We start from the raw sequence: 25,345 nt of genomic DNA on the forward strand, positions 1-25,345 counted from the left end.
GACACCATTTCAGGAAACAAAACACTTTAAAAATGTGATGAATTAATAGACACCACTCTTAACCATAACCACTTAGATATTCCTAGTCAAGAACTCCCAACTCCTCCTTGCTACTCACTTCTGCCATACTCAGTTCACATCCCACCTCCCCCGGGACCACTTTCTCCTTTCCTCCCCTCAATCACTCTAATAAATAGTACTTCCTACATACTCGGCCTCCCCTATTTCATACTAGCATTGTGGTGGTGAACAGGTTCCTCATATAGAACGTTTAATGTAATTTTAGTGCATAGCAAGAACTCATTGACTGTTAGATGCTAATATGTTACAAAGTTATTTCTCCCTTTTTTTTTGGCACGATATTCTGCCTTGGTAGAGACTCAAGAAGCTCTTAGTTTTGACTATGACTATGACAGTGGCATGTTTCTGCTAACGATCTGTTTGCCCACGTCGCCTCCTGAGAAGGGGTTCCTGGCTGCTTATTTACTACCGGGTACCCTAAGGTGCTGGCGAAGCCTGTGGGCATTCAGGAGCTGGGCCCCCACACGTTCCACTACTGGAGCGCTAAGACACTCTCATCTGTGGACCACAGACAACCCCCCGTTCCAGGTCAGCCGCTCCTTGATCCCCAAACCTTCTCTGCCATAATCTTGCAGAGATACATTAAGCATTTTAGAAAACAAGTATCAATCCTGGAGCTTTTCTTCTGAGACCCTGAAGACCAAGGAAATTCCTCAATTTCAGGAGCTTCAGAGGAGGAACGTTCAGAGAAACGGGGGGGATAGGGAAGAGTACTCAGGGGAGACAGCGATGGGGAGGGCATGCAGGGCATGGGTGCCATTTATTAAGCAGAGCTCCTACGATCCCCTGGGCACAGAGCCTTTAGATAAGCGGTCCCACTTAACAACACCTACAGCATGGAAAGACACTGTTACCCCTAGTTGACAGATTCGGAAACTGAGGCCTGGAGATTGAGGAACTTGCCCAAAGGTGCACAGATAATAGTGGTAGGGTATAGGCTCTTAACCCCGGGTCCTCCTGATGTTAAAAACCTATGTCTGAAAGGAGGCAGAAGCATAAAATGGAGCAAAAACAGCCTCTTCAACGATGGTGTTGGGAGATCTGGACAGCTACGTGCAAAAAAATGAAACTCGATCACCAACTTACACCATACACGAAAATAAACTCAAGATGGATAAAAGACTTAAATATAAGTTGTAACACCATAAAAGTCCTCGAGGAAAACATTGGCAGGAAAATCTCAGACATTCCACACAGCAACATCCTCACAGACACATCCCCTAAAGCAAGGGACATAAAGGAAAGAATAAACAAATGGGACCTCATCAAAATAAAAAGCTTCTGCATGGCTAAAGAAAACAGCACTAAAATACAAAGAGAACCAACAGTATGGGAAAACATATTTGCCAATGATACCTCAGACAAGGGCCTGATCTCCAAAATATATAAAGAACTCACACGACTCCACTCCAGGAAGACAAACAACCCAATTAAAAAATGGGCAAAGGACTTAAACAGACACTTCTCCAAGGAAGACATACAGAGGGCCCAGAGACATATGAAAAGATGCTCAGCATCACTAGCCATCAGAGAGATGCAAATTAAAACCACAATGAGGTACCATGTCACACCAGTCAGAGTGGCCAACATAAACAAATCCACAAACAAATGTTGGAGAGGATGCGGAGAAAAAGGAACCCTAGTGAACTGTTGGTGGGAATGCAGACTGGTGAGGCCACTGTGGAAAACAGTATGGAATTTCCTCAGAAAACTAAAAATGGAACTGCCCTTTGACCCAGCAATTCCGCTGCTGGGATTATGCCCTAAGAACCCTGAAACACCAACCCAAAAGAACCTATGCACCCCAGTGTTCATGACAGCACAATTTACAATAGCCAAGTACTGGAAGCAACCTAAGTGCCCATCAGCAAACGAGTGGATCCAAAAACTATGGTACATTTACACAATGGAATTCTACGCAGCAGAGAGAAAGAAGGAGCTTATACCCTTTGCAACAGCATGGATGAAACTGGAGAGCATTATGCTAAGTGAAATAAGCCAGGCGGTGAGGGACAAATACCATATGATCTCACCTTTAACTGGAACATAATCAATAGAAGAAAACAGCAAACAAAATATAACCAGAGACATTGAAGTTAAGAACAATCTAACAATAGCTGGGGGGGGCGGACAGTGGGAAGAGGGGATTACAGGAACTACTATAAAGGACACATGGACAAAACCAAGGGGGAGGGTGGAGGTGGGGGAGGGAGGTGGGTCCAGCTGGGGAGGGGTGGAGGGATGGGGAGAAAAGGCATACAACTGTAATTGAATAACAATAAAAATTTTAAAAAAAGAATTAAATACAAAAAAAACCACCTGTGTCTGTGGCAGAAGTTAAATATATTTTAACTAGCTGCATTTATATTTATATTTGATTTCATTTAATTGGACAAAAAATATATTCCATACACTTATATGTCCGGTCCTCAGTTAATAATTTCAAGAATTGAAAGCACCGACTTATTCAGAATGGCGTGTATAAAGTAGGTAGCTGCTCTGGGTGACGGGCTCAATACAGGGTCTTAAGTTACAAATACTTAGAAAACAAACATATACCAAAAAACTTAGGGAGAAGAAATGGATCTCAAAACCGCTACGTTTTTGGTAATAAAATAATAATGACACACGTAAATGTAGGAAGAAGAGTGGCTCAATTAGCACATGCATTTTGTTCAGGGAGGTGAGAGTTTCTGCAGAGAGTTTTGATCATTCCGGTAGGATCTGTTCTCTGTTGGTGGCTCATCGGTGGATATCTTAAGAGTTACTTGCTCCAATAGGATTTCTAAAGAAGTGTATTCTTTGCAGCATCTTTTCCCTTATAGTCAGCTGAAGTAAAGACCACCCTAAATGGGGTGGTTTTCATGTAATCATTAGCAAGCCCAGGATGACAGTGACTCCATTTGGACCTATTGCTGTTATTTGTCACAGATACGAACTGAAGCAATGCAGAGAACTCAACGCGAGCTCTCACGGGAAGAGACACGCTCAGTGACAGTGGGAAGACTGCCTTCGCTTATGCTGTTCTGCGCAAACATACCCCTTTCAGAGTCGAGAAATAACTGGGAGCTTCAATGACCCGTGCCTGCAGTGCTTATTATTCACTTTAATGTTTGAAATAGGGGATGATATTTAAAAAATAGCAGTTCTTCTCTGTCCAGAAGAACTAAATCACACAAAAGCCAAGAAAAATAAGCCAAAGTAGAAACAAGACTAAGGAAAGAAGGAAGACATGTTTCTATTTCAACACAAATGAGCTACACCATTAAAAAGCGATGCCAACAAAGGAGTCAGTCATGAGAAATAAATAAAAACTTTACTGATATCAACTGAGGAAAGGTCACTTTTTTATAAAGCAGAATATTCATAAATTGTGCTCCCCGACATAAAAATTTCAGGCACAGGAGGTTGAGAACACGACATTCAGCGAGATCATAAAACTCCGTAAGGATGATGGGCCTTTTAGTCTCTCTATGAATCAAATATTTACTAAAATAGAATGAGTAGGGCCCTGTATCTTAAGGGTGATAAATAGGTTGTAGGCTGAAACGTGCCTTGATTAATTTTACTAATGACATATCAGCGATCTTAATTTTAAGCAGCCACTACAGGATGGCAGACTGAAGAGTAATGTAGCGTAAGGAAAATAAAAGTTACAGACAGACAGCTCAGCAATGGTGCCACAATGTTATACTATGTAAGCACATCATGCCAGGCTTCCCGCAAGAGAAGGAACAGTGCCCTGGCATGTTCATTTCAATTTACTTTTCAGAGGCCGTTAAATTTCCCAACAATGATTTTTTGATGAAACATGACATTCTATAACCCAGTCAAATTTTGTAATTTAATTCCAACCCTAATGATTTATTAATCAAATGGAAGGTGGAAATCCCTACCGAAAATGCGTCTGGAAGTACACTAGGATAAGGTGGCACTCAATGGAGATACCCTAACTGAAAACCAAGTGCTGATACTGCATTCTCCTTTTCTAGAAAAAAAAAAAAGACATTCTGCTGATCATGCAGCCACCATGTTGTACATTTCTGCTGTAAAAGATCAAGGGAGAATTCAACAACACACGTCAAACTTCAAAGACAGCGTCCGTAGCCCGGCTTGTGGTCTTACCACAGAGCCATTAAAATCAATCGCTGCAGTGTGTCTGGTTTCAGGGAGGCAGACCTGGGTCAAGTGGTTTCAACCCTGGCTTCCTTCCAGGAGCTGGTCTGTGGTGGGACTCCTGCCACCGACCTTGACCCCCCAGGGTTTCAAATGGGCCATGAGGGTTGAGAATCATTGTTTTGGTCTCACAGTACAGGCAACTATGAAGAGTTCCTTACAGAGTCAGATGTGCTCAGACCCCTCGCTAACTTTCTAATCTGAAGACGGCCTTCTTCCATTTCGGCCGGATTGTAACTAGAGGCTCATGTCGGGACTGTGCAGCTGCCAAGGAAAACTGGACATGTGTTCACAGAATACTGACTGAGAACCTACTATCGCTAGGCATTGTTCTCGGTACTGGTGTCATTTCAGTGAACGAAGAGAAACAGAAATTCCTATGCTCATGCTGCTTATTCCGGTGTGGGGGGGGGGGGTGTGAATAAGCAGATAGGTAAAGCTTTATTTGTTTCTTTTTATCAACAACAGTTTGCTCACCTATATATAGTAATTTCAAACTCTTATACAGATAAACACAATAAAGTGGGAAAATTTAATATAGATAAGGGAAAAATAAAAGTAGGAAGGCAGTGATATTATAACCTCAGTGAACTTTACAAGAATCCAGAGCAAACAGCCTGGAGGGTGGTTAGAATAATTCACAGGTAAAATAAATTGCAGGTGATGTTAAATAAAATTTGAAAAAAGACTTTAATACATTCAAACATGTAAAAACTAAACTCCCTTAACACAGTGATTCTGATGTGCATTTTAAAGGCGCAGGATGGAGGGGCCCCCAGAGCGCAGAGTGAGAGGCTCTGCAAATCCTCTCCTTCCCCAAAACCATGCCCCTGGAAAATGTTGTCAGAAATAGCCATTACCACCACCTCAAATAAATAAGGAACAAGTTCGCCTTCCGGACAGCTTATGTTTGTTGAGTCACCTGTTCTCCTCTCCAGCCCTTTTGTCCGTCCACAGTGACACTTTTATCCTTTTTATGCACATTAGAAGATTTCACGCCCTGATTCTGAATGTCCCCCACTAGTCCAGATAGATTTTTGAAAGAGAGATGATTTCCGAAAGAAGTGTTTTATATCAACCAAATGTGTTTTAGATGGCTCAGATGCTCATGCCAGTCTGCCGAGACATCCTCGTCCATCTATCAGAAAATTGTGATGGAACTCCCCCGAACAATGGAGATGGCGAGGAACATGCAAGGGGGTCAAACGGAGGACTCAAACCTCTCATTAGTGGGGGAAACACACAGGCACAGAGAGCAGCAAAGTCCCCCTTGAAAGACCAGAGCAGTCAAAAGAAAAGCGGAAGCTGATGGTTTGACAGATGAGAAGCAGCCCTCCCCACAGAAGCACAGGACGCCCCTTTCTGGGAGTGAGGGGCCCGCCCCCTGTGTCCTGGCATGCTTCTGTATCAGTCTTTGTGGCAAAGAGACGATTGTGTTTAACTTTTTAATTAACGTGCGTCCTTGCTGACAGACATTGTGAATGGGGCACTTTTTCCATCCCATTATGTGTTTGACTTTAGATTTAATTACTGTGGAAATGAATCAAGAAACATGACTTCAGGCACTGCATTTTAAATGTCAGCAGAGTACCACCGTTCATTCTCTATTACCAGTGCCATCCCATCTTTATGATGCATGATGTGAAAATAATTTTCAGAAGGAGGTTACCCACCTGGACCCCCTGTCCTCCTTGGGAAGATCACCTGTTAGTGGCAGCTTGGAAAGGTTTTCTTTGGATGGTGACTTAGTTTTATTCTATGCATATTCAAAACCACTCATAGACAAAGACACACGCTCGTCAAGGATGACATATGAGAAGACTAGAGCCTGTTAACTTAGGTCTAAATGAGTTAACAAAGCAGAATCTCCACGCATTGTATCAAGATCCAGCCACCCTCTCTTCTATTGCCTAGAATGAGTAGGCGGGATATTTCAAAGTATTTTATCTTTCAGATCATGAGTTAAAAGCCATAAGCCATGGAGATGCAGTGAAGTTACTAAGTGGTTAGTCCTCCAGTAAAATAAGGATTTGGGCGACACACAAACCTAAAAAGCAAACAGAAATCACACGGCGACTTTCACAGAGAGGGAGTTGGAGACGCGGAGTACCTCCTCATGCAGTCCAGGGCCCGGGTAAAGAAGGCCTTGTGCAGCTGGTGCTCGTCTCTCAGGATGGAGCACTGCTCGAGCGTCACCGACATCGACGTCCTGTCTTTGGCACTTTTACAACAGGTGAAACGAATGCCGTTGAGTTTGCGACAAATCTGTAACACAGATGTACACACCACTGATGGTTCCTGTGTCGGTTACTCTAAAGTGTGGGACTCCCACACTCTTCTTGTGTAAGCACACCCCACACAGGTTACTCCGTGATAGTCTCGATCTGCCCTATTGAATGTAGAAGCTGTACCTTTTCACGTCAAAAGCTAATGGAATAGATTTCCTGTGGTTCTTTGTATGGTGTGAGGTGTGGGACTGTTGAAGCCATGTGGGATGGGAACTATTCGCCAGAGGCAGCAATGGTCCCTGACAGGGGTCCTGAGCTGCTGAAGATAACTGGAAGGATCAGCACTTAGGGACAACACCTTCGCTGTGAAGGGGAAAACCATCTATGTGTCCTGGATTAGACACTTGATTTGAATCCTGAATAATGAGTACAACCTTTTCTAGTCTTGGTTTCATGTTATGAAATTTCAAACATCCACATGGTACCAGTGTAGCAGATGAAGAGAACCACTCATCTGCTACACCGTACAACCACTAACCACGTATCAATACAATTAATAAGGATGAGGAGCAGCACCCCACCTATGGCTGCTGTTAACTGCACATCTACTGTGTACCAGGTACTGTGCTAATAAACTTCATACAGAATGAAATTTAATTAACTGCACGTGAACCCTGGAGGAAGGTATGATTATTCTCAATTTACAGGTGACGACACTGAGGTTTGGAGAGGTCAAGTCCCTTGTGTACAACTGAGTAGAGCCAGGATGCTAATGTGAGTCTACTTAACTCTAAGAACCAAGTCTGTAACTTCCATCCTATTCCATTTTTCTCTGTAATTCTTTCTTTCTGTTACTCTGATATAAATCAGGAGAAGTAATCATTGCTTTTCTCATCACCTTGAGGTGGACAAGTGAATCATTCCATTCCTTTCTCTTCCCTGCCCCATGGTGTATCCCTGATATGAGACACCAATAATCAACTTTAGCATCAATGACGCTACGCAACATGCACCTACAATAAATCTAATGTAATATAATATAAGCCTGCTTTATCATCTGCCGCCACGGAGGCCTTACCAGTTGCCTGCTTTGAGGAGACAATATAATAATAATACAGTGTATCAAGGGCTTTAACCGTATTTTAATAGTGATTCTTAACATTTAAGTTAACATTAACTTAAGTTAATGTTAACTTAAGTTAAGTTAAGTTAAGTTAACTTTAACTTAACATTTACCTGCCCTTATTAGACCTTTGGTACTTTCTCACTACTTCCGATAGAAGTGACTAAAGACATGGAAGAGCATGATTTCAACATATAATCTTTTTCCATCTAGAGAACTGTAATCCTTTCAAATAAACTGAATTTTTTAAAATTTTAATACCAAGTAACAAAGGTGGGGCTATAGCCATAGTAATAAAGTATAAACCTCAACATCCACTTAGGAGATAGATTTTGAAAAAGAATGGATTTTTAAAACTCTATCAGCACTGTTGCATGCAGGGGCGATCCCACCGAGGAGACAGGCTGGGGCTGGTGTCTGCATTTCTCCCACTTTCCCAAAGTGTATGAGCTTCATTTAACACATCTGACTGGTGTTTGGTCTGTAGAGTCTCATTTTTATTTTTTAAAATTCGGGTAAAATAAAATCAAGTAGCATTAGATTTTTCAATTAGCATGTAAAACTTTATCAAAAGGAGTATTTTCATTAAGAGATTTAAAGAAGGGAGTAAAGAAATAGAGGCAGAAGTAAAAGCTTTCTGGAGAATGTCCAAGGGGATGTCTGTATTTCTTCATTTTAACAGCATTATCAGGTCCTTGGTTTGCAGGATATTGAAACTGAGCTTTCGGCCTACAGATATGCTATTCATAATAAAGCCAGCGTTCCCGCAGAAGGCCAATTTCCCGCACTCTGGGTGCTGTGTATTCCTCCAGGCCGGTACTCGCATGCAGCGAGACGTGGTGAGTAAGCCGTATTTGGTCAGTATATACATTTAAGAAAACTATTTCAGAAATGAATGGAATTATGGGAAAACTTGTTTCTATGTCCAAATGGGAAAGTACATATACTAAGACAAAATATACGTTGTGTTTGCATGTGAGCATCCTTCATTTTCCCATTTACACAACTGCCTGGTGTGTATGTAATGACATGTATCTGTCCCCGTGTTGTCAGAGAGCATCGGTAAAGGATCAGCCTTCCTTCGTGCTATCACGTTATTAGTGGAATAGCAAAAATAACTTACAACCCGCCTTTGTGAATTTTCTGTGAGAATTAACAACCGTAGTAGTGTGTGAAGATACAAAGAGCAGTCACAGTGGGGAAATGTATCATACCACGTGATACAGTATGGCGCTAAATGGGACCAGTGTCAATGAGCTGCCAGAAAGCCATGTCTCATATCGTTACCTTTGATGCTCTTCCCTGGGGCTCCAAGAGGGCATGGAGGGAAGGTAAAGCAGCTTTCCTCTGCCGTGCTCTTGGTAAATTATTTTATATCTAGGCTCATGGCACTTTATCCATTCCTTTCCCACAACACAGAGGAAATAGTATTGGATTATAATTGAAGCCCTGGCATTGGAGGAAAGGCTGTTTTTGACACTACTGATAGAGAATGAGAAGACTATGCCAGAAGAAGGGTTAACCTAACTCCAAATTCCATGAGTAACACTGAGAAGAAACTACAAATGTGGAATTCACCATGGAGATCTCCAAGCTGTGCTTTTCCTATGAAAAGATTCATTCCTGAGGGTCTGAATGTTTAGCAAAATCCATAAGCTCATACAAACTATTTCTGAATGGTTGCCAGATATGAGCTTACACAACACAGGCGAGGTTCTTTTGCTCACTCTTGCAGAACTCTGTGGTGGAAAAACAGGACGATCTTTTATCCTAAGGGTGCCATTAAATGAGAAAGAACCACACTATATATAGCTCATTACCCCAACAGCAACCCATCAGTAATGTATTCTATGCCAATATCTAAATTAACAAACACATTTACAAGCTCATTAATTGAACAATATGTCCAGGAGCCTTACTGAGGCCATGAGTCAGAGATCTGATCACCACATTCTGTTAAAATCATAAGTCTCTAGAGCATGATATGGGCAATTGACATTGAAACACGCAACATCAAGAAAATTAAAGACACTTCCTTTTAACCTCAAAGTCTCAAACACACCCAGGATTTACGAGAAAAGCCAATGAACAGGTTAGGATCCTTTCTCACTGAGTTCATCTTCTTCCAATTTGTTTTCTCCTCTATTCCTAGCACTACCAGTGACACGGAAAGCGCTTCGCCTCATAGGGAATGGAGGATGGCACCTGGTGACTCAGAGTGCAGAGGTTGGTCCCCGCCTCGGAGACACCAAGTAAGGCTTGCGGGTCCTCACGGGGACAGAGAGCCAGGTCTGACAGGACAGTGCTTACCGTTGCAGCCAGCCACATGATTTCTACGTTCTTCCTTTTTTTGGCTTGAATATTCTGATGGAGATTTTCTAGCAATCCTTTTAAATCATGTTGTTCTTGAAAATGTGAAATGTCTGGAAAAAAAAACCAGTGTCAGTATTAAGTGCTCATGAAATTTTCCTCAACATATTTGCAAATGTTATTTGGAGCAGACTATGTGAGGATAATCACACTTATTAATCCTCTAGTTTTATCTTTTCCTTAGAAATATAATTCATTTTCCCCATTCCCTATTCTGTGTGATTGTGGTAATAGCAACTGGTCATATAATACCATTACACTAGCAAGAAAAAACATTCTTAATGCTGATGACTACTGCAGTCAAAGTGTGGCCCAGGTGAGACAGGAGGTACATACAGCCTTCCATTTTTCACTCCTGAATAGCCGGTGTGAATCAAGAGAATGTATGCGGTGAACATAAAAATTCTGCAAAGCACTGCTTTAGGGCGACCTTAGGTCCAAGATACTTAGGTGACTTTTCCACAAGGCTCATAGTCAGAGGCAGAGTCAAATCAAAAACCCAGTCTCCCAACGAAAGGAATTTCCTCCAAATCTGTGCTGGTGTCTTCACAGTTAGCTGTGGGTACTAAAGAACAGTTCCAGTATTAGCACAATGGACCGGCTTCTTCAGAATTCTGAGACTCCAGAATAAAGCACAACGACTTTTTCAAACTAATTTGGTTTCGTTGTTGACATAGTGATTTTTTAATCAGCCATTTGAAACCAACTATCAAGCTCCTAAATAGAAATCAACTGGCCTTTCTTTGCCCTAAAGCCGTGCGCCAGCAGAGACGGGCACGCCTTCCTTAGGAATTTCAGCACCTGTCCCCACGGCACGCCTTTTAGAAAGAAGGAATTCCGATGCGCTTGAAGTTTTCAGGCTACTCTTTCTATGTCTCTAATGATAAAACTTGCCTTATACAGAGCACACCCCTATCAACCCGACACTTTGCTTGCTGCCATTTTTTTTCGACCCGACAAAAACCTTGCAGCCCATAGAAATTCCTGAAAGGAGTATCGTAAGTAATGACTAGTTTGTGGATTAACAGGTGAGATTTCAAGATATAATGACAGACCCTGATATATCCCCGGAAAGTCATGGTCTACTCGGAACATGGATTGGTTTGAGTTTGAAAATCAGTCTCCTCAAGTGTAAATACTGCCGATAAATCTTGTTTTTGCTACTGACTCCCACATTCCCCTAACACCAAATTTGGACAGAGCAATGAGTCTCTATGCCTGGCTCCACGGGAGTGCTCTTTATTCAAATGGGGTTGAAGGATGTAATTAAAAGGCAAAAGATACAGGAATGTTCATTGCTTTATTGTTTAATATTAAACAAAAAATTAAATTGCACAGAGAACAGTAAACTGTTACATAGTGTTGCTATGTAATATATAATAGGTAAGAGTAATAAATGCTATATGTATCAACATGGATATATACTAAAAAACGTGTTGAGCAAAAATTGCAAACTACAAGAGGATTCCTATAGGACAATGGTAGTAATATAAAGTTAAATGTGCAAAACTGTACCATATTTTCTCTGGGTACATACATTTGAAGTAAAAATGTGTATGGAAGTGCAAACCACCCAATTCAGGGGATTGATTTTCTCAGAGACCTGAAGGTAAAACATGGCAACCAAAAGGGGCTTCCCCTTTAATTGAAAATATTTCTTTCTTACAAAATCTGTGACACTGAGGGATGAATTCCTGAGTATTGTTTTATGGTCTTTATTTTTCTGTTTGTTTGAAGCTTTAATCATTGTTTTTAAAGAAAGAATGGAACCAAAAGTTCCAGGAAAATGATTTCTTATGCCAAATCGGCTCCTGCTTTGACGTGTGGTCTTTGGTGAGTTGCTTCACCCTCCGTCCCTATTTCTTCACTGCAAATAAAGACAATAACCCTGTCAAGATTCATTGACTGGGGGTAGAAAACAATTAATAAAAGTCTTGGCAGAAGAGACTACATTATAAAATTATGTGTCAACTCTGAAAAACAGAGGAACATGTTAGTAGCTCTTAAGAGAGTTCATAGCCTCAGACAGGGTGCCTGCTTTCTCAGGCAAAAGTCAGACTTCATCCAAAGTAGAAAATGTTCTCGTTCACACATGCAGGCTCACACAACCGCCTGCATCACGGACATTCACACACCCAGGGCCCAACCCCACCACTTCCCGATGGGACAGAATAGCCAAGTCCAGAGGCACGTTTGAGTGCCCTCTCTCTGTGTCTTGTCAAACAGGGCTTCCTCAGCAAGACTTCTGAATATGACACCGACCTGAACCAAAGGCAGAGTGCTGACAAGTGAACGGTAATGGGTCTGCGAACTCTCAGCTGATTGAACCGTAACACTAATGAGGCCAAGGCAATAGCTGCATCACACCGTGGCCCATGACTTTAGGCTGCCAGAGTGTTCCAAGATGAAATGGAAATGATGGCTGTCTTTCCAGCTCCTGTTCCACCCACTTCCCACCAAGAGCTGGCATAAAATCTACATGGGATCAATCGCATTCTCACTCTGAGGTCAATTGGTACAATCCCTTCACCCTTGAAATCAGAACCAGTTCAGGATTGTGCATGTAAATCCAAGCCAATCTGAACTTGACTCTGACTCTGACCTTGACCTTGGCAATTGTTTCAGGGGTATGCAAGGGAACTGTGATGCTCCAGCTGAGTAAAGCTCAGGACCCTGTAAAATGCACGTGGGAAGAAAAGCTCTTTATCTCTTTGATTGAGCATGGGTGTAGATCATGTCAGCCATCTGTGAGTCACAAGGGGACCAGATGTAGGATAGTGTCAACACCAAGAGTAGCAGAGCAATGAAATGGGATGGGGAGAGTCATTTGAATATTGCGGAACCACAAAACCAGCTATATATTGAACAGGAATATGAAACATTGTAAAGCCAGGTTGCAATAGTCTGCTTTTCCTTCTCAGCTCACAAGGCCAGACCGCTCACCCTTGCAATGCTGACATAGGAGTCAACAAATGGAAGCATTCCAACAGACCTGTGTGTCAGTATCCTTTTCCTTTGCTGGTAAAAAGGGCAAGACATGGGCATTATTACTGAAAGGGAATAGAAGGATCTGACATGATACAATAAGCTGATATGTGGTTACTCCTCATTTAAAGGGTAGAGAAAGACGCATTTCCTCTAATCAAATCACCATCAGTTTGCTCCGAATCATGTAGCAAATGTGACGGTGACTCTAAAACATGGAACAGTTTGTGCTAGTGATTTTGGAAGAGTTTTATTTTGTTTATTTTATCTTATTTTATTTGCTGACCTCACATTTAAGTGTCTGGACAATCTAGACAGACACAGAGGGGCCTCGAAAGGTTTCAGAGATCGTGAAACCCAAAGGGAAGATGAGAAGACAAAGAAGCTCTCACACCTGCCCTGCTAGTTTCCCCAGCTGACCCAAGAGACCAGGGAGGGGGTGAGGGGAAGTAGATCCTAATGATTAATGCACCTTAGAGTCAAGGCAGAGAGAACAACTGTTTGAGAGCTAAATCATATCCAAAGGAAATGTGGAGGGAGAAATCCACAGCACAAAGTCCCCAGACAGAACAAACAGACTTCACAGTCAAAATAGCTCTATCTGACACTTATTTCAGATACTTGCTCCTGGATTCAGATGAAGATTCGGCAAGGATTTACAGAAAAGGGTTTGCCCATTCCTGAGATCTCCTTACTTGGCTTAAATAAACCCTTTTACCATTAATTACCAATGCAAAAATAGTTTTGTTTATATATATATTATTAAATTTTCAAGTAATTAACAAATCTGAAATTCATAAGTACACTGGCTGCCAATAAATCTCCTGTACTTAATTTCCTTTCGGCATTAAAGATATTTTACGTGAAGTCAAGCAAAACAGCAGGTGAAATGTTCTAACTACACACACATGCACATACACACGCCATTATAACACTTTGAGGCTGGACTCGCTGTGCTGTGAAAAGACCCAAGCACTCTGCCACTTGAGGTAGTTCAAGCTAAGTGTCTGATATGTGTATCTCCAGGGCAGTGAGCAGATTGCTCGCGATTTGGTGACAGGTGGACTTGCATTACAGCTTTCCATTAGAATATTAAAATATTTCTCACTTTATTAAAATCTAGTGTCTTATCGCTGTGAATATCTCAGCATTTCAACATATTTTATATCCCTTATAAATGGACTCCGAAGACATCCCTGATTCTCTGAGTTTGGACTGCTCAAATGCTATGTGCTTAGTTTTGGGGGGGGGGCTGGGAGAGGGGGCGGGGAATTGTAACACTGAACAATAGCCAAAAAATCAATACCCAAAAGTGTAAATCAAATTTCTGTAGGCTCGGATGCCTTAACGTTTCTCACATAAATATTGCAGTAAGTATATTTGGTAATTGGAGCCTTGGACTCAATGGAGATTTTAACTTCTGGCATTTTTCTGGTGGCAATGACATTAATGTCCTAACATGAGCAGGGGGTGGGCCCGGCCACCTTGGCAATCAGCCCTTTTTTTGGCTGCCATAATCTCAAAATTGCTCTCACATAGCCAGGGCACGCTTCTTCCTTCCTTCGACCTCTACGTCTGACACGTCTGAAGATTTATAATCAAGCAGTTATTATTGCTGTTTTCTGTAACTTGCCCACTTACAATCAGGAGGCATCTTTTCCATAAATATCGTGTAATATTCTTTCAGAAGTTCAAAATTTTCCTGATTAATACTTTCCTGCAAAGAAACATCTCCAAACCTAAAAATAGAAAAAGGAAACAGTTCTAGGTCATAAAGTAGCACCTGAAAGGGACACAATTTCTATTACCTTTGTAAACAGATGGCAATGGTTTCCTATGGAGCCGCTCTCCTTTTTTAAGCAACTTTGTACAATGATGGTTTCAAACCCATCCCAGTCGCATGAGCCCTGATTTAAGTGCCCACCCCTTTTGACGCACCAAAATAGTCTTACAATCACCAATATACACTTGAATAAGATATCAAGTCTAAGACACCAGCCCCTGTGCTTTGTCCAGAATTGATATTCACTTAATGTTAGTCTCCCTGCCTCAGCAGGGCTGTAGCTCTGAGATATAAAATAAATTGCCATCTCTTTTTACCCTCCAATCTTCCTCCTCACCCACGGCACCTGAGGAGGGGCCCGGAGAGAGGAGCAGACACTGGGCGGCAGACAGGCTCACCCACACCATCAGGCACTGCGGCACATGCAGAGCCCTCCAGCCTCCCAGGGGGCTATTTCTGCCAATATTTTTTCTGTCCACATCATGAAGGCCTAAGCCCTCTGCCTAAACCCTCTGCACTGGCGCTCCCTTCCTCTGCCTCTTTCTCAGGATAAAACTTTCTACCTTCATATCGCTGATCTTGTGTCTTAAAACCCATTTGTCTGTAACGGATGCTACGTCAATAGCTTCCAATATGTGTGTCTCCAGCCAGATATCTCCATTCAAGTCTGTATTTTCCAGATGCCAATTAAAAATTTGAGTGTGACTTATCCTACCCCACTTCACACGGAGGTAATGCACCCAAAAAACTGGAACCACCTTCTTCTTTTGTTTAGAAAGAAACATATGTTGCCTTTAACTTGGGTTCAAAATCTAGGCACCTGTTTAGATTCACCAAACCGGTGGTTACAAAACAGTCACGGGGATGCTCAGGACAGCCTAAAGAATAGAGCCGTGATGTTGTGATGACTGCGTGCAGGGCCAGGTGGGTACTGGAGACACCAGGGAAACACTTTGTAAAGTATACGATTGTCTCACCACTATGCTACACACCTGAAACTGGTACAAAATAACACCGAGTGTACACTGGAATTGAAAAAAAAATAAATTAAGTAAATAAATACAAAGAAAGCTTGAAGGACCAATCGTACAGCCACAGCTTACCTTTCAGCGAGAGTTTGCTGCTCGTTGATTCCAACGTTAAAAAGCACGGGATGCACATGGAGTAACTGCCCTTCTTTAACCTGCAGAGGTAGGGACTCAAACATTCTCGCTGGGAGCTTCACCTCCACCACGTAATGTTCGCTGAAGAAAGTGGGGGACAGAGAGAGAAGAAGCTTCGCTTATTTCATTCGGTTTCATGTTAGATTTATTGGAAACAAATAAAAGTCAGCCATGGAAACACAGCAGTGATTTACGGTTTGGGCCGCAATCTGCTTATTTTCTGTTACCCTATTCACTCAATCATCATTTTGTTCACTTTGCTATTAAATTACTTAGCAGAAAGGGTTGTTTACATCTTTGATTTCTCTCCCCGTTAGTCTGAGTTCCTTTAGGAAAGGAAGAATGTTTCAGGTCGTTTTTGTGTCTCAGAACCGTGTGCATAAAAGCCTCAATATTTGTTTTGTTGACTTAGTTACTTTTAAAACGCAACCAGTATCAAGAATAACAAAGTAATTTAAGCAGGGGAGGGAGGTGGGTTTGGCTGGGGTGGAGAGAAAATACAGACAACTGTGATTGAACAACAATAAAAAACAAGAATAACAAAGTAATTTAGGGATTTTTAAATATAGTAAATCCAATAAGTCAAATAATTTATAATATTTTTATAACCATTGCCCAATTGTTATTGTTATTGATGGACCTCCCTTTTTGTGTTGGCCTGATGAAAATGTAATAGTTTCATTATTTAAGGGTAACCTTTGGGGGTTCCTTGTCGTTTTGCAACATTAGCATACAATAGGTACATTTTTAGGAAATGGAAATTCCCATTAAAAACTACTCCTAGTGCTTAGTGTTGAAAACTTAAATTAGGATTCACATTCACAAATATGGCCAACAAGAATGGCTACTTGTGTATTTTGAAACTTGACAGTGTGGGCTGAACATAGGAATGTAGAGGGTTTGGCCCAGAATTTGGGAAAATCCATGTGCTTCCAGGACTATCTAGACTGCTGGGATTGTAATACATGTGCTGTGTTACACAGGACAATTAAAGAATCTCTTTGTGAAAGCTTTAATGTCTCCTGTGCATGTAGGTACCAATTGTCAACAGCACCAGTTTTGGAAAAGATTCTCCAAGTGATTTGTTTTGGCACCTTTGTTGAAACTGATCCGAAAGGTAATAGTTTATTTCTGGACTCTACATTCTGTTCCATTGATCTAAATTATATGCTTATGCCAGTACTATACGACCTTGATTACTGTGGTTTTACAGTAAGTTTGAAATCAGGAAGTGTAAGTCCTCCAACTTTGTTATCCTTTTATAAAATTGTTTTCTGCATCCTGGGTTCTTTGCATTTTCAGGTAAATTTTAGATTTGGCTTGCCGATTTCTGCAAAAACTACAGGTGAGGCTTACATAGTGATTACATTGAATCAATAGATGAATTTGTGGAGAGTTGCCACAAATGGCAATGCTGAGAATGCTAATTTGTGAACACGGCTGTCTTTCCACTCACTCGATTCTCTAAGCACTGTTTTGCATGTGCCATGTGCAGAGGCTAGAGTGCTTTGTTGAATTCAGTCTGATGTAATTATTCTTTTTTGATGTTTTCATGAATGAAATGATCTAAATTACCACCGTTTCTGACAACTTCTCAGGAGCAGGCTCTTTTCTGCTTTCCAGCCCAGATCCAGTCGGCCCCCCTCCTCTGAAAGCAAAACTGCTGGTTTTCCTGGGCTGCCTTTGCCTACTAATGCAGTGCAGACAGAGCCAGGGGCAGCCCTTGGCAAAAAGGCCCAACCGTCTTGTCCAGTCGCGTTGAGTTTTCCATGAATAAGTGCTTCTAAATGTGTGCACGCATCATTCTCTTAGTCCTGAGAGGACTGTCTTAGACAATCCCAGTTCTGTCCGGTGGTGACGCTGCTTTCTGAAGAGCAGAGCTGCCGGGCTGCTCATTTGGCCAGAATTCCAGAGGTCCCACTCCCACCTGTAAGCTACTTTTGAATTTAGACACAGCCTGAAGAGTCCCCTCAGAAACAGCGTCCTGTCCTCCACCCATAGACAATGGCCCAGTAAATGTCCCTCAAAAATTGTGATAAAAGTATCAGTTTCTCACTTTTGTTAAGCATCTTTATAGTTTTCAGAGTGGCACTATTTTCCAGGTGCACGTAATGAGCAATTTTACTCCTCTTTCTTCCAATGAATGGCAAATGAAGCCTTAGTTGGCAGATGAGGTATTTAGTTTTATGAGAATGTGGTTTTTCTTTATGGATAAGAAGCAGCCATCTTTCATTCCACCCTGTATCCAAGTCATTCTTCATACAAAATTTAAAATAATTATCATATGCTTACTGTAGGCAAGAAAACAATTAATTTGAACTTACTTGGTCTCTCCTTCATCTCTCTCTAGCATGAGTAAGGCTCTCTCTTTAGTACATTCATATTTATTCATTGTGGTCAGAGGATGTTTTCAAATATTAAATATCATCAGGAAGCATGGAAAGTGCCTACACCAGAAATGGTTAAAATTTGGAGGACTTCTGATTGAACCGATTTACCATAGGATATAATTCTTCTTTTGGAGGTCCATACTACACACCATCATTTTTTCTTAATTATTTCTGATATTCTGCTCATCATGGGCTGACCTGCGAAGCTATTTATTTAAAACCATTCTCGGAAATCTCGGTCTGGGAGTGAATTATCAAAAATAATTAAGAAAAATGGTGGTAATGCCCCTGATGTAGAAATACATCTTTTCTAAAATGTTGCTGCTTTTAACAGAATTTAATATGAAGTCATCTCAAGAATTATGATGCTATTAACCAAATGATTTCAGAAGCAAAAGTAAAAATACCCAGACCTTTACACTAGCTAGTAATAAAAAGAAAAGCGTTCTCATGCAAGCTGTTATTTTGAAATCTTCATATTTCATGGGGAAGCAACACCATGCTCACCTCACTGCTGTACAATTCACAGTCACGAGACTTCTAGGCGTTTTTCAAGATCTTCCTGTGTCACATCATCTACACTTGTTTCTCAGCAAAAAGGAAACAGAACATAGCAAAAACGTCCAAAGCAACCCTTAGTTCTCCTTGGCTCCTTCGTCAGGAGTTAACGCCAACATCTAACAAGGCCCGGTCTTCGGGACATGGACACAACTCACCGTCTTCCTGTTATCACCGGCAAGATGTCACTGGATTTGGCTTCGATTATTTTAAATGCGACTTTCTTCAAGTCGGAAATGCCCACCGCCATGTCCTCCAGCATTCCGATTTCATCACCTAAACAGGGAAGGGAGCCTGGTTACAAGCACACTATTCGGAGAAAATGTCACTTGGCAGTCCACCTCCCTGCTGGAGTTTGTTCCAGCATCTCAGGAAACGAGATTGCGAATGCAGTGAATCCATTCTCAGTGCTCTTCCTCAGAGGCTGAAGGTTTTCATCCCTGAGATAAGAGCCTTGCTAACAGACTCCAGCAGTTCCGGGACCCTTTGGAGGGGAGGGGGGTGCAGAAGGTACACGTTTGCTGGGAAGCTGGAGAGACATTTTGACTGTTTTATGAAACAAAGTGCTGAGGGGATCTCTTTCCACTGACGGGGCTGGTATTTGACTTCTAGAAGTAATGGCAATGGCTGAACTGAACACCCTACCTAGGAGGCTCAGGCTAGTTTTATACCTAAATATGTGGATAAGTAAAACCTAGGAGGAGATGATCAAGTACGATTCGAGACCAGCACTCTCCAGCAGAAACTGAATGCGAGCCACAGACATAATTTTCAATTTTCTGTTAGTCCCATTTTGAAAAGACTAACATAAAAAGGAAACATTAATTTTAATAACATGTTTTACTTTGACTCAATAATCTAAAATATCATTTCATTTATAAATCAGTGGAAACTAATTACAAATAGGAAACTCTTTTTTGACCAGTCTTAAAGCTGGTGTGCATGTCTAGTACACAATGATTTGGACTAGGTCCATTTCAGATGCACAACAGCCACACCAGGCTATGGGCTGAACAGAACAGTTCTAGACACAAGACGGCTGCACTTTAAAAATCCAGCCATGGAAACTAGGATGGCAAAGCGCCTTTCAGATTAAAAAGGCCAGACAGCTGCTTAGGTCTCTACTGTGAAATAATCTACAATTCGATTTTCATCATATAAGGGGGGGTTAAAGCCCAGTTACCAAGTGAATACAAAGAACGAAAAGTTACATTTATTTCTGTAATGCTCAATGCAATAAAGTTGGACTTCCCGCTTTTATGTTTAACAGAAGACCCCAAGGACCAAGCACCCTGTGAAGAGGAGCACGGCCTCCCCGTGCACGGAAGCCGCCCATACTCACTGTAAGTACTCAGCAGACCTTCGTACTGCACGACCAGCCCCACTGTGTGAAGCTGCTGTAGGAAGCCGGGGTCGTGCAGGCTGGTGTGTAATTTGATGATAAAACCGCACACCAACCCAGCAAGCTAGAAAAAGAAAAATTCATTGAAGAATTGATGGGGGTCAGCAAACTTTAATTTAAAAATATGAAAGACTTCTGAGGCATCAGAGATTTAATTAAGAAGTTTCCAGTGTGTGTAACAAGACTCTGTATTCTGTGCTGAAACCAATCGACAGTCTTTGGTCAGGGGGGCGGGGCCACGTTGGGAAAGAGACGAGAGGACGGTTCTGGGGGCAGGAGGACATGTCTACCGACTCTGTCTCTGCCATGCCCAGCAGGAAAACCACAAAAATTCACTTAACACTTACCAATAGTGTCATTATTTTTAAATATACTTTTTTGCACACGTATAATAGAGACAAGGGTGCTCATTTTGGAGTCACAGAAAAGACTCTATGCAGAAAACTGCAGGAGTCAGAGCCTAATGCCCAGCATGCAGCTCCACCTGTCACCGGACCATCCATAAAATAGCGAGGGATGGGACAGTTAGCTTGAAATGTCCCTTTGCCTGGAATGTTTAGAAAAAGAGGCCTCTGCCTCTCTCCTTCCTTGTGGCTGTCTATAAAACTCGATCATGAGCAGAGGCAGGAGGGGAGAAGGGAGGCCCCGCACAGCCTCTGTGATGGGGGCTGGCCTTGGAGCCCTGGGATCCGGCTGGGTGGAGGCAGAGGAGATGGTCCCGCCATCCTCCCGTTCGGGCCTTCCTGCTGGCAAATTTATTTTATACATAAAGGAAGAGACCACTATGAGGCCCAGCCCGGGCTGCATGAGGGAGATATATCAATAGTCGGTTGCACACAGGCCCCTTTGCCAGTCTTGGCTGGCCCCCTGCAGTGCAAGGCAGCTGTCCCTTTCCTCCTGCTGGGCCCTGCGCGGAGACCCCAGGGCATAATTCATTGACAGCATGGGTGACCCTTTCCTTTACAGCCTCTCTGCTCCGTGAAGTACAAGGTACATTTCAGAGACTTGGTCACCTCTTTGCAGAAATAATCGTAAGCTCTTACAAGCTGTTTCCATGTAACTTCTGTTTCATATTTGTTATGAATAAGAAAAACTGGGTGCCAACACTGTAGGAAAGGATCCCTTTAAAAATGACACTGCCCAGGGAAGACCTCCGTGCTGACCAAGGAGAGCACTGAGCACCCAGCACTGCACTGTGCCCACGACACAAGAGGCACCTACTGCTTGGCTGAAGACGATGTCCCTCCGCAGGGTCAGCATCAGACACTGGGGCAAGCTGTACGCCAGTTCCTGAAGGAGCACAAAGGTCAGGGACTGCTTGGCTCGGTTCACCACTTCCTCCATGCAGTCCTTCAGGGTCAGGATGAGGGGGTACAGCTGTTCATACCAGTCCTCTGGGAGGGGGAAGGGGTGTAAAAACAGTGGCATAGGTGAAGGAAGATCTTGCAAGATAGAACCTATTTATTATTCTTTCAGTGAAGTTATACCTATCATTCAGGACTCGCAAAGATTGGAATTGAAGATTTTCCATCGAAATCTCTCCTCTGAACTCCAGACATCTATAAGCAGCTGAGTGGACCTGTCCACGTGGGGGCATTTCACAGGTGGACCTTAGAGCCCCTTTCCTGTTGGCACTGCCTTTATCTTAGTGGACGGTGCCACCTAACTCTTCCCGTGTGGGAAGCACAAGTGTTTCTGGACTTCTGTGGTCTTCACCTTGACTGGGGCGCTAATTTAGTGCTACTGCTCTAATTCCTGTCAGATAGTCACCTTGCCCTCACCCTTGGCCATCAGCACTTCCCACTCTCCTGGGATCCCTTGCTATCCCACTCCCGGACCCATCTTTCTCCCTCCAGCCACAGGCGCTCAAATCAGTTTGAATTTCATCCCATCACGCACTCTCTGGCTTCCTTTCTTAAAACACTCTTTAAATACTAAGTATTCAGAATAAAGTCCAAGTGCGTAAAGGAGCCTCCGTCATTTGACCTCCGCTGCTGTCCAGTCTCCTCTGTCAGAACTCCGTCACTTGCAGTGTTAGTCGCAGTGAACTGAACATGTTTCCCCAAACCTGAGCCTCTCCTTCGCCTCAGCGCCTCTGCTGGTCCTGTCTCCAGTCCTGGATCGCCTTTCCTGCGCATCCCTTCCTGACCAACACGCCTCTCCTGGGCAGGCTCAGTTCAGCATTTCCCTCTTCCAGGATTTCCCCCAAACTAGCATACGTGACATAACCCATTGGCTAAAGTTTGGGTTGAGTTCATTTCTTTTCCTGCCCATGGCTCCCTTCTCTCTCTGTTCTAGAACTACGTATACACTGTTGCTCAGCAAGACAGGGAGCTCACTGAGGACAATGGATTTATGTTTTAGTCACTGAATCACCAGCACCTGGCTTGTGTCCAATACACAACAGGTATTCAATCAGCTTTAACTGAATGAATAAAGTTACAAAAAAAATAACAGAAGCCTTTTAAGATATAGACAAGCATGAGGAAATCATATTTTTGACAGTATTTGAAATTTGAGGAGGTTTCTCTTGAAACCAGGATACAGAATTGGAGCCCTGTGTACTTTCGGTTTGCCTGGGCTTCTAATGTGTTTCAGAGCTAAATGTATGACTTTGACTTATGACATAGATGTGGTTTTCAGTGTGTTAAAAAATCAAAGCCCTGACGAATGTCAAATATTACAAATTCTGGACTGTATGACATCCCATGAAAATATAAGTAAATTAATAGCATGACAGATAGATATAAAGAAATGAGTGCAGGATGAAAATTAATTATGGATCAGGATCTGAAATGATATGCATTTCCCAGCACCAAAGTGTGAGCTTCATCATGAGTAATATGAGTGGTCAACAACCAGTTAAGACCTTGGAAGAGTTATAGGGAACAATACAGAGAATCATATCTCTATTATACCATGTCTACTGCCACTTATTTACATTGCGGTGTCATAAAGTAAACAAAATAAACCAAAATGGTTGGAAGGGTAATTCACAACCTTAACTTAACAAAAAGACATGCTTTGGCCAACACTCTCTGTCAATGCTTAGGTGATATTGGGGTGAAGGACCCATCAGGGACGTTGGGAGCTATTTACCGTACTGGAGGATTAAGTGCTATGCTATGAATACAAAATGCTAGAGAAAGGGGAATTCAATGAAGGCTTATTAAGTCTGTAATCATTTAATAAAGGACTCAACTTCTGGGCAGCCTAGGATGAAATATAAACAATGGTTCGATTTAAACAAGCACTGGTTACCTGTTGGTTCTAAAGCCATCACGACATGTCAGAAGGTGAGTGGAGAGCATCACTTACTTCCCGAACGAAAGACATATCAATAGAGACCAAGGAGGAATACTCTATATTCATAGTTCTTTTCATATTTATAGTTTTTTTTATGTCCCATTCTCTCTCCCACTCTCTTATTTAATTATTGTTCTCAGTATGAATGTATGGACTAAACCATGCACACACAAAGAAAGTAAACATTTCAATTAACTAACCCAGATGCACATCTTAAAAGACAGCAGACAACAAACCGATTTTGTGCTCTGAGGTCCCGAGAGATGAGTTTCTACTAACAAATCGTCAAACATAAACAAGCTCGAGCAGCAGGTGGCGCTGCTTTCTCAGGCTGCAGTAAGACCACGGTCACTGCATTCAAGAAACTGAACTTTATACGTGTGCTCAGTTCCCAGGCAGCAGTGATACGCTGGCTGTTTCCACAACGCACATCCTACTACCCTGTGGCAAGTGGTCAGACACGTGGTCATGAGTGTGATGTGCTCCTTCTAGTTAGAAAACGGAAAACTGACCTGGGCTTACGTTTTTTTCCCTTGTTAGAGTCCAAGTGGCTGACTTTTTTTTAAGGTCTTAAGAGAGAATTGTCACAGATTTCTTTATTCCCATCAGAATAAGTTCTTTGTTCATTTCTAAACCTATCCTCACACTTTTCATACTTGGTTGATTCTTAATCATAAATTGCAATCGGGAAGAAAAGTCTAATTTCTAGTCCTACAAGAATAAAAGTGAAAACCTGGAATAAAGAAAACATGCCGATATGCTAAAACAATGCTCCCTAGGAGCATTGGGAGACACTTGTCTGATACTAACAGCAATCCAGCGTCTGCTGGATTCTTCTGTAACTATATACACTTTTCATGGCTACAGTTCAGGGAAAATGATAATATAAAGCATTAGTTATGAATGATAAAATCCTAAGTTACTGAACAAGGTGGAATGCCTTAAAGATAGTGGTGAGCTTCTAACAGAGAAGCGTATGAGAGCTGAAAACGCTTCGCTCCCCCCAGCAGGTAAAGAGAAACTGCGGTGGCAAATGCAAGTCGCAGTGACCCCGGCTTTGCTCCCGTTGGTGTTCACTCAGTGCGGATCTCAGGCCCCGAAGTAAACACGATGAGGCCTGGCAGGCCACGGAAGGGCTGAAGGCAGTTTGTAAATGGCCTTTTTGCTCCGACGAGCATCCAAATCACTCTCACAAAAGAGCGGAAAAAGCTTTACTTTTCTGCTGAAAAAAATTTTTGTGGAAAGGAAAAAGCTGCATTTTGGGACAATCTTGAGACTGTTGTCCCTTCCCTTTTCCCTTTATGTTTCTCCACATGTCAAATCTGACATGGTGTTTGCATGGTCTGCATGATAAAGCTGTTTCCTAATAGGATGAAGATGGTATCCATTCTGCACTAGTTAGTAAAAGCAGGAATGCACAAATCCTGAAATCCTGAAATGCACACCTCCACTCTCCTGAGTTCAGTGTCTTCAAGAATCAGCTTAGAGTTTACACACACACACACACACACACACACACACGGTATACCATCCAGTGAGGCCGGGTAGCTAAGGGGTCACCACAATATCGTCACGGCACCAACACCTCTCCAGGAGCTAATCGGTCCAGTTGGCACCAAAGTGCCCACGTTTCTGATTCTATCCCCTGAGCTCTTTTCCGTGACAGAAGGAAATACAGAAAGCACATTTTAATGTCTGTATAAAAACTTGCTGAAACCCCTTAACCCTGAGACCAACAAGCAGAGTGTTTCCTCAGGAACTCGAAATGTGTGTGGCACAG

At 42.3% G+C, this 25,345-nt stretch overlaps 1 protein-coding gene across 4 annotated transcripts in view; it reads right to left on the bottom strand.

Moving 5' to 3' along the window:
• The window catches only part of INPP4B (inositol polyphosphate-4-phosphatase type II B), a 271,452-nt gene that overhangs the window by 40,162 nt on the left and 205,945 nt on the right, over positions 1-25,345 (bottom strand). For all 4 annotated transcript variants that reach the window (XM_053910927.2, XM_053910928.1, XM_053910926.1 and 1 more), the window contains 7 exons: positions 21,481-21,653; positions 20,200-20,323; positions 19,016-19,133; positions 15,850-15,990; positions 14,605-14,702; positions 9,919-10,031; positions 6,368-6,522 (listed from right to left, as the gene is read on the bottom strand). In XM_053910927.2, coding sequence (XP_053766902.1) covers positions 6,368-6,522; positions 9,919-10,031; positions 14,605-14,702; positions 15,850-15,990; positions 19,016-19,133; positions 20,200-20,323; positions 21,481-21,653 — 922 coding nt within the window. The remainder of the gene's footprint in view (positions 1-6,367; positions 6,523-9,918; positions 10,032-14,604; positions 14,703-15,849; positions 15,991-19,015; positions 19,134-20,199; positions 20,324-21,480; positions 21,654-25,345) is intronic.

This window comes from Desmodus rotundus, chromosome 9 (genome assembly GCF_022682495.2).
Source record: "Desmodus rotundus isolate HL8 chromosome 9, HLdesRot8A.1, whole genome shotgun sequence".
Lineage (NCBI taxonomy): Eukaryota > Metazoa > Chordata > Mammalia > Chiroptera > Phyllostomidae > Desmodus > Desmodus rotundus.